This window comes from Chrysochloris asiatica, unplaced genomic scaffold (genome assembly GCF_000296735.1).
Source record: "Chrysochloris asiatica unplaced genomic scaffold, ChrAsi1.0 scaffold00106, whole genome shotgun sequence".
NCBI classification, from domain to species: Eukaryota; Metazoa; Chordata; class Mammalia; order Afrosoricida; family Chrysochloridae; genus Chrysochloris; species Chrysochloris asiatica.
This window is the reverse complement of record NW_006408624.1, coordinates 1,666,691-1,677,548: the sequence shown is the minus strand read 5'-3', so window position 1 is coordinate 1,677,548 and position 10,858 is coordinate 1,666,691. Positions and strand designations below refer to the sequence as shown.

General features: G+C 37.1%; 1 protein-coding gene across 1 annotated transcript in view; it reads left to right on the top strand.

Annotated features, from left to right (window-relative positions):
- Nucleotides 1–10,858, top strand: part of ZMYM6 (zinc finger, MYM-type 6) — a 30,080-nt gene that overhangs the window by 14,108 nt on the left and 5,114 nt on the right. The window contains 1 exon segment of the mRNA XM_006878248.1: nucleotides 625–665. Within this exon segment, the coding sequence (XP_006878310.1) occupies nucleotides 625–665 (41 nt within the window).

Genomic DNA, 10,858 nt, shown 5'->3' with positions numbered 1-10,858 from the left:
ATATTTATGCCCATTCCAAAGAGAGGTGACCCAATAGAATGTGGAAATCATCGGACAAGCTCTTTGATATCTCAAGTGAGAAATGTTTTCTTATCAGTAGTATTTTTCATTACATGAGAAAACATGCTTTTCTGTCTCTGAGGGAAGCAGGCAACAAGCAGGGTGGAAATGGGTGTGGGAGGACGTAGTATATATATTACTATATATGTTTTTTGCTTTTTAAAGAACCCAAATGATTGTAATATACCTGCCCCTTTATCATCAGAGATTCTAACACAATTGGAGTGAGTTGGAGTCCCAGATTTTTAATTTTATAAAGCACCCCAGGTAATACTGATGCATGCTTTCATTGGACCATTTTTTTGGAAATTATGGCACACTTTGTTGTTGTTAAGTTCCATCGAGTCAGTTACGATTTCCAAAGAGTAGCTGATGAATTTGAACAGCCAACCTTGCAGTTCAGACTGACCTTGTGATTCAGTGCATTATCCCACAGTGCCACACCAGGACTCCTTAGGAAGATTAAAGTAACATTTGATGTTCTCTTTGTGTACTGATCTGAAATAAGTTTCAGTGTTTACTTCTGTATATTCTGGGGATGATGTATGTTTAAATTTCTAATAGGTGCAGCGAGTAAGGATGCAACAAAGATTATCATTGAAGATGTAAGTTTTATTATTCATATTTTTCTTGATATCACTTGAATTTATTTTCTCTTTGTATGTTGTCTTTTAATACATATCTGAATGTATTTAAGTTTGCAGCGTAGTCTTCAAAAAAGTGGAGTATGTATTATGCACTACTTGTGTTTTTGAACTGAGATTCTTAATTAAAAAAATCTAGGTTTTTAAACCTTGATCAATATTAGATCATTAATAAAAGTGTATTTCCTGATTTATTTTATTGCTTGTCTTCTTATTTCTTAATTTCTTTATATACTTGTTAATTTCATCCAATTTCTTATTTTTTTCTTACTATGTTGAAGAATTTTCCTTTTATTGACTAAAAAGTCTTTTGAAAGTTTAATGTGTTTTTTTATGCAACTTTGAGTTATGTGAAACTTAAAATAGTGCAAAGTAAAAATATATTTAAACTCCCACTTTATGCCTCACATTTGTAATACTTTGAAACTTTCCCAAATTAAATATTTTTTGTTTTAAGAAATACATAATTTCAAAGTTGACAGCCTGAAAGGATTGCAGAGTATCCTGTTAACCCGTGTCAGCATTACTCTGGCAGGAAAACAAAATTCCTGTCACTTATTTGTTTTTTTTTATTATCAGTATCACATGAACTGTATGTGTCAGATATTGATTAATGTTTTTTTCTTAATTTCACATTTGCTCTTGATATGATTAAAAATCTTTTTTTATATTACAGTGTCATTCAAGCGTTCGTTAAGCGGTAGTAGTGCTAAAAAGTATGCCTGAAATTCAGTAATTTTGAAACAGAAGCTAGATGTGATAGATAAAACTCTACAAAGCAAGCCAGACCACTGCTGTGCTATTCCATGAAGTTAATTTAGGAGAGTGTACTCTGCAGATTAGAGAAAATGCTCAAACTATCAAAACTAGCATTAAAGCAGGTGTATCCTGGTGTGGCGCTGTACTATAAACACTGGACAGCTAACTGTTGCTAACCAAAAGGTTGGCACTTCAAGCTCATAAGTCTCAGAAGCCATACAGGGATGAATCAGAACTAACTCGATGTCGCATATATATAGTTGTTGTTAAATGCCGTCGAGTAGGTTCTGATCCATAGCGACCCTGTATAGGGTTTCTGAGGAGCGGCTGGTGAGCTTGAACCACTGACACTGCAGTTCAAACTGACTTTGCAGTCTAGTGCATTAACCTTCAGCGCCATACTAGGATTCTCTGTCTGTCTGTGTGTCTGTCTGTCTGTCTCTCTCTCTATATTTGTACCTGGAGTCCTGGTGTGGCACTGTGGACTAATGTGTCAGATTATAAAGTTGTTTGACCCTATACAGGGTCGCTATGGGTTGGAATTGACTTAACAACAACAGGACAAGGATAATAAAATATTGGACAAAATCCTGGCAACATGGCTGTATAAAATCAGTGTTGCCATAATGTCCCTAGGACCAAGTTATCATCAATGCTAAGGCAGGAAGTATTTTTGGTGATTTGAAAGGAGGTGACAGTTGAAAAAAAATTTTTTTTTTACTACAAGTCATTGCTGGCTTTCCAGTTTTAAAGCCCACTAAGAGTCCTGGTGTGGTGCTATAGAATAACCATTTGTTCAAATCCACCAGCCACTCTTAGGAAACCCTATACAGGGTAGCTGTAAGTTGGAACTGACATGATGGCACTTAATAACAACAAGGTTGTAAGAATGTAGAAATGAGCATGCAAGCTTTATCTGCTAGCTCTGAAGTTGTCAATACATTTCAGCTTTTCCATAAGGAAGAGGCTATAAATTGAAAGACATCTGCTAATAAGGAATCTGTGAAAGTGGCATATGAAGTACATTTGCACAAGGTTTATGTTGGGGATGTTGAAAATTAGAGTTGTCAACCCTGAGTTAACAAAGGAAGACTTTCTAGAATTAGAAAAACACAGCAGGAAGATGACTCTACCCATTAATTAGCCTGAGCCTTCAGTACATCGACTAAAAGGAAATTGACCAGCACAGGCTTTTATCCATATTTCAGCAGCAATTATTATTTTTGATCCAAATGTGGATCCCTGTCCCATGGTGGCAAGGTAGAAAAAAGATGGGAAGTATGTCTACATATCAAGGAATCTTCAGTGGGGAAAAAAAGAAATACTTCTAATTATATTGGACTCATTATTTAGCAAAAATCTTCCAGGGAATCAGACCAGCTCTCACTGTAATGTGTAATGATAGCTTGTCCTAATTTGTTTAGCACCTCTTAACTTCCCATTCTTTGTGTTCTTCGAAAATGATGATTACTTGTATTGCATTATTTTTACCTTAGTTAATGAAATATTACGTTAACTTGGTATTTAGTGTTATACATTAAAATTCTGTTTTAAAATAGCATGATTAATAAGTCACTATTGTATAAGTAAGTTTATTATTAGCCATACAATTATGTAATTTATTAAAGTATTACTGTATTATCTCATAATAAGTATCATTAGTACATATTGTTAAATATTCTATATTGACTGTACATTTCAATACTTTGGGAATGTATCCTCCTCCTCCCTCTATTGAACCTTTTTATGAATGAGCTAATTAGTCTTGAATTATGCCAGTTTTTAATTACTCAGGGTTTTCAAGGAACATAGCCCTCATATTAAATGTGACTGCAATATATATATATATATCCATGCAGGGAATGGAAAATTTACCAGTCATAACTATTTTACAAAACAGTTGGTTAATACTTTCATTTCAGCCTTTAAAAAGTATGTTTTTGTTGTTAGGTGCTATCGAGTTGGTTCCAACTCAAAGTGACCATATACATAATAGAGTGAGACTCTGCCCAGTCCTGCACTGTCCTCACAGTTGTTATTTTGAGCCAATTGCTGTTGCCACTGTGTCAGTCCAGCTTGTTGGGTGTCTTCCTCTTTTTTTGCTGACCCTCCAGTTTACCAAGCATGATGTCATCCAAGGACTGGTCCCTCCTGATAATATGCCCAACGTATGAGAGATCAAGTCTAGCCATCTTGGATTATAAGGAGCGTTCTGGTTGTACTTCTTCCAACACAGATTTGTTTGTTCTTCTGGCCATCCATGGAATTTTAATATTTTTCTCCAATACCATAATTGAAATGTATTGATTCTTCTATGGTTTTATTATGCATTGTCCAGCATTCACATGCATATGAGGCAATTTTTTTATTTATCTATCTTAACAGACAAGATCATCAGCATTACTTTCAACAATCATACGTTTTGTTTCATTTAAATGATGACAATCACCTCCCTGCAACAACAGTTATCCTGCTTCCTCCCTGTGGCTTTCCTTTTATATCTTATATTTCACAAGTGAACAAAGCAAAAATGTTTGATGTACACATCCAAAACAAAAAATATACATTCATTTAAATGACCAAAGGGTACCTTTTGTAAGCTAGCCTCCTGCCTGCAGGGATACAGCCTTTCTCAGTCCATGAGTCTAGAGCTCTATCTCTGTGCCATTGCTTCTGCCACTGTCTCTGCTGTTGCCGCTTTTCTAGGTAGAATCTCACACACCACTCATGCTCTTCTTTCTTGATGGTCGTGGATCCTCAGTTCCTGAAATGAAAGATTAACTACTCCCCACTTTTAGTTCTACATCTTCTACAATTACAGTTTGTGATAATTTCAATTAATTCTGTTGACAGTTATTCACAATTGAATTATAAAATCCTATCACCATAATCTCCCATTCCCTTTCACCAGTCCATCTGGGAAAGAGGAAAACTATTTAGTGGGAATTCTACGAAACACACCTCCCCCAATTCTGAAACTAAGCACTCACAAAAGCTTGCAAGCCAGCCACTTCATGCCTTTATAGCCCCCCATTTTTGATAGCCAATGTCTAAATTGCACATTACTAATGGGAAGAATCCTTCCATTTTGATTGGAATTTTGAGCAGTTGTATCCATAAGCAAAACCACTTCATCAAATTGTAGCAATTTATACTTGCTCACAGTATCAAGCATCTTCTTAATCTGGTCAAGTTCTGGTCAGCTAGCCTTCCAAGTTAGGTCAGTGGGTACTAGCTGCAAGTTTGGGAGTTCACACATACATCCCTGCACTTCAGACCAGTTGGACACTTCACTTTCAGCTCTAGCCCATGGTAGGTCATTGCCCATGGACTTGGGAATTCTAAACTTCAGACCAGCCAGCCCTTCCTCTTTTCTCTCTCTCATCTCAGGGTCAATAGGTGTCAATGGAACATGGCCAAACTCAGCCCTTGTCTTCATTGCTACATTTCCTGTAGACTACGGTAGTTTTCAGTGCACAAACTAGACTGCTCATGGGTTCCCTTTGAGTTTGAGTTTGTCTTGCTAAGTTTTTTCTTTTTTTTTTTTGCTAAGTACCATGGAGTCGGTTCCGATTCATAGTGACCCTGCACAGGGTTTCTGAGGCTGTAAATCTTTATGGGAGTAGAAGGCCTCATCTGTCTCCTGCGGAGCCACTGGTAGTTTCGAACTGCTAACCTTGAGGTTGGCAGCCCGACTTGTAACCACTACTCTACCAAAATCTTGGTGGTGGTGGCTGTGTGCCATGGAGTCAGTTCTGACTTATAGCGACCCTGTACAGGTTTTCTGAGGCTGTAAATCTTTACGGGAGCAGAATGCCTCATCTTTCTCCCGTGCAACAGCTGGTAGTTTTGAACTGCTGCCCTTGAGGTCCGCAGCCCGATTCGTAACCAATATGCTACCAGAGTCTTAGAAAGGGGTTTATCCTGATGGGCTGACTTGGCAATTTTAAATACAATGGCTTAGTTTGGCACACATTAGTCCTTAACCTGTTATCTTTGCTGTTTAACACTTTAAAGAGGTCATTTGCCTAATGCATATGTTCTTTGAATCCTTGACTGCTGCTTCCATGAATGTTGATTGTGGATTCAAGCAAAATGAAGTCTTTGACAATTTCAATCTCTACTCTGATTATAATGATGTTATTTAATGATCCAGTTGTGAGAATTTTTTTCTTCTTTACATTGAGGTACAATATATACTGAAAACTGTAGTCTTTGATCTTCAATAAGTATTTTAAGTCTTTTACATGCCCAGTAAGCAAGGTTGTATCATCTGCATATCACAGGTTGTTAACAAGTCTTCCTCCAATCCTGAAAACACGTTCTTCATATAATTCAGCTTCTCAGATTATGCGTTCAGCATACAGATTGAATTAGGATGGTGAAAGAATACAACCTTGGTGCATACCTTTCCTGGATTTTAAACCATTTGGTATCCCCGTGTTCTCTTAGAACAACTGCCTCTTGGTTTATGTATAGGTAGGTGTGTTATACTCACAGTCATATTTTGGTTCTTGTGGAGTTGCTTTAATTTTCTTCAGCTTTATCCTGAACTTGCATATGAGCAATTGATGATCTGTTTCACAGTTGACGTCTAGACCTGTTTTGGCTGAAGATATTGAGCTTCTGCATTGTCTCCTCCCACAGATGTAGTCAAATTTGATTCCTGTGTTTTCCATCTAATGAGGTCCAGGTATATAGTCAATTTCTATGTTGTTGAAAAAAGGTATTTGCAATTAATTAAGTCATTGGTGTTACACAATTCTGTCTTGTGATCTCCAGCAGCATTTCACCAAAGCCATATTTTCCAACTATGAATCCTTCCTCTTTTGTTTCCAAGTTTTGCATTCCACATACCAGTAAATACCAGTGCATCTTGATAGCATGTTTGATCAATTTCAGACTGAAGAACTTGGTAGAATTCTTCAATTTCATCATCAGTGGCTTTATTGGTTGGTACGTAATTTGAGTACTAGTGATAATAATTAGTCTTCCTTGTGGTGGTGGTTATGTGCTGTGGAATTGGTTCTGACTCATAGTGACCCTGTATAGGTTTTCCAAGACTGTAAATTTTTACAGGAGCAGAAAGCCTTATCTTTCTCCCATGGAACCACTGGTATTTTCAAACTACTGATCTTGGGGTTAGCAGTCTGACTCGTAACCATTACATTACCAGAGCTTCTGGTCTTCCTTGTAGGCATATGGATAAATCTTAAAATGCTCTTTTTAAGGATTAATGCAATGCCATTTCTTTTAATGGATTGTCTGTCTATTCATACATTGATACACTTGTGTTAAATTATGTAACTTTGTAATAGTTATAGTTTTTCTATCATTTTTTGGGGAGGGGACTTCTTTGAAGGCTTTGGAGCAAAGGAGTGACACGGTTTGATCAGTCTGTGTTTTAATTCTGGCACCAGTGTGAACAATAAACTACAAAGGGTAAAAATGGAAGTAGAAAGACTGCAATTAGGAAGTTACTGCAGAAATACCCCCCAAAAGGCAATGGTGGCTCAGACTTAGGAGGCTGCAGTGGTGGGGATGTTAAGAAATAGGGAAAGTAAGGAGAAAGTGTAGTGAAGAATCCAAGAGTTCTATTTTGGACATGTTTTTGAGATGGTTATTAACTGTGTAAGTACAAATGTCAAATAGGCAGTTGGATAAATGAATTTGGAGCTCTGAGATCAGGACAGAGAAATAAATTTGGGAATCAGCCACCATCGAACTGGCTTTTAAAAGCAGAAGACTGTATGAATCCCCTAGAAAGTAATGTAGACAGAGAAAAGGGCCAAGTATGATATCATGAAAAGCAATCAATTATGTCAGATGTTACTGAAAGGTTGAGTACAATGAGAACTAAAAATGAAGACTGATGGAGCCCTTGACCGAGCAGTTTCAGTGGCGTGGAGCGGACATAGCTAGAGTGAGCTGAGGAAAAAGATCATAGATTAAGGAAGTGGAGGCAGCAAACAGAGGTGACCTTAGAGAAGTTTTCCATAAAGGAGAGCAGAGAAATGGGCAGCAGCTGCAGTGTTAAAGGATTTTTTTTTTCTTTCTAGATAAGAGCTACTACTGAATGTGTGCTGATGAAAATGATCAATTAAAAAAGGGAAATAATTCAGAGTTTATAAAGAACTATAAATCAGTAAGAAACAATAACAATTCAACAGAAAAATGGAGAAAAGAAAAGAAATGGAAATTCAAAGAAAAGAAAGTTCAAACATCAAAAACAGAGAAGTATATGTAATTTGTAGACAGGAACCAAATTGACCACATCTGTGGGAAGAGGTGGAAAAACTCAATATCAGCATCCAAAACAAGACTAGGGCTGACTGTGGATCAGATCACCAACTGCTCAAGCTAAAGAAATGAAAACAGGTCCAGAAGAGCCAAAATATGACCCTGAGCATATCCTACCTGAATTTAGAGACTACCTCAAGCACAAATCTGATGGATTAGACACTAATGACCTAAGACCAGAAAAGCTGTGGGATGATGGCAAAAGCATCATACAGGAAGAAGGCACAAGGTCATTAAGAAGACAAGAAAGAAGGAAAAGGCCAAAATGGATGTCAGAAGAGACTGAAACTTGCTCTCCAGCATAGAGGTACTAAAGTGAATGGAAGAAGTGGAAGTAAAAGAGCTAAACAGAAGATTTCAAAGGACAGCTCGAGAAGACAGATAATGAAATGTGCAAAGACCTGGAGTTTGTAAACTAAAAGGTAAGAATACATTCCGTGTTTCTCAGGCTGAAAGAACTGAAGAAAAAATTCAAGCCTCAACTTAGAATTGAAGGATTTTATGGGCAAAGTATTGAATGATGCAGAAAGCTTCAAAAGAAGATGGGAGGAATATACTGAATCACTATACCAAAAAGAAGTGGTTGATGTTCAATCATTTCATGCGATAGCATAGGATCAAGAGCCAGTAGTACTGAAGGAAGAAGTCCAAGCTGCACTGAAAGCATTGGCGTAACACAAGGATCCAGGAATTGACAGAATACATATTGAAATCATAACAACAAATTGATGCAGCACTAAAGGCACTCACTTATCTGTGCCAAGAAATTTGGAAGACAGCTGCCTGGCCACCCGCTTAGAAGAGATCCGTGTTTGTGTCCATTCCAAAAAAACATTACTCAACAGAATGCAAGGAACTCATTGAACAATATCATTAATACCACATGCAACTAAAATTTTGCTGAAGGTAATTCAACAGCACGTCAACAGGGAACTGCCAGAAATTAAAGTTAGATTCAGAAGAGGACGTGAAACTAGGGATATCACTATTGACATCAGATGGAACTTGGCTGAAAGCAGAGAATACCAGAAAGATGTTCACTTGTGTTTTGTTGACTGTACAAAGGCTTTTTGTGTGGATCTTCACAAGCTACAAACAACAGTGCAAAGAATGGGTATTCCAGAGCACTTAATTGTGCTCATGAGGAACCTGTACACAGACCAAGAGACTTTTGTTCAAACAGAACAAGGGACTACTGAATGGTTTAAAATCAGGAAAGTTGTATGCCAGGGTTGTATTCTTTCATCACACTTATTCAATCTGTATGATAAGCAAATAATCCAAGGAGCTAGATTATATGAATAAGAACATGGCATCAAGATTTGAGGAAAGACAACATGTGATATGGAGATGAAACAACCTTGCTTGCTGGAATCAGAAAGGACTTAAAATACTTAATGATGAAGATCAAAGCCTCCAGCCTTCATTATGGATTCCATTGCAGTGTAAAAAAGCAAAAATTTCACAACTGGCCCAATAACTAACATTATGAAAATGGAGAAAAGATTGAAGTAATCAAAGACTTCATGTTGCTTGGGTCGACAACCAATGCTCATGGAAGCAGCAGTCACGAAATCAAACGAAGTATTGTATTAGGCAAATCTGCTGTATGAGACCTCTTTGAAGTATTCAAGAGCAAAGATGGCAGTTTGAAGAGTAAGGTGCACCTGATCCAAGCCATGGTATTTTCAATAACTCATATGCATGTGAAAATTGGACAGTGAATAAGGAACATGGTAGATGAATCGATGCATTTGAGTTATGGTGTTCAAGAAGAATATTGACAGTACCATGGATTGCCAGAAGCACAAACAAATGTGTGTTGTTACAAGTACAGCCAGAAAAGTCTTTAGAAACCAGGATGGCAAAACTTCATCTCTCATACTGCTGATGTGTTGTATCAGGAGGGACCAGTCCCTGGAGAAGGACATCATTCTTGACTAAGTGGAGGGACATTGAAAAAAAGAGGAAGACCCAATGAGATGGATTGGCAGAGTTGCATCAGCTGTGGACTCAAGTGTAACAATTTTGAGTTTGGCACAGGACCCGGCAGTGTTTTGCTCTGTTTTGCATAGGATATATATGAGTTGGAACTGACTAGGAGGCACCTCACAGCAACGTTCTGTAGACTGCTAGATCAGACCTTTGCCTGTTTTCCTATTGGATGTTGGGTCTTTTTTGACTGATGGGAGCTCTCTTTATATTTAAAATAACTAGCCCTTTATGCAATGAACCTTTTCATTTTATTGTGTTCTGATTTTGTATTGTAGTTGTCTTTTGTGGCTGTTGGGTTTGTGACATATTTAGAATGGCCTTCTCTGCCTCTACATTATTAAAACATTTTTGTCTGGGACAACAGATACGAATTGATTTTACAGATCAAATAATGCTTAAACATAAAAATAGCCACCCCACAGTAAGATGGTTGGTTGTTCAGTCATCAAGAAATAGCAAGATGTGTCACAATACCATGGGAAACAAGCTCATATAAGACACTGCTGATAATCATATAAGTTAATATAACTTCTATAGCAGCAATTTGAAAATACCATCAGAATTAAAATCTATTTTTTTGACCCACCAATAACACTTCTAAGACTTAATAGATATACTAGCATTTTTTAAATGTAAACGTGTTCATTGTAGCAGTGTTTATAATAGCAAAAAGTCTATGATGTCCTAAATGTTGATCATTAGGATTGTTCAACATTCACTTATTGCATTCATTAATGAAATACTATGGAACTGTTAATAGGCAGCTTTATACAGCATTCTGTTAACATACCTTCAAGGGTTGCTATGCGTTGGAACCAACTCAACGGCACTTAACAACAACAACAAGACAACTTGCTAAAAGAGTCATAATATGCTCCCATTTGCATTAAGAAGCAACTTAACTACATTACATAGACCATCTCTAGAAGGATATATCAGAAGCTGGGAACTGTGGTTGTGTTCAAGGTTGAGTCTGGGTAAGTGGCAGATAGGTGTGAAAATTTACCATGTATACTCCTTTATACCTTTTAAAGTCTGTACTAAGTGTATCTATTATGTGTTTAACATGTATATTTAAATATAACTTCCAATGTCTTCCT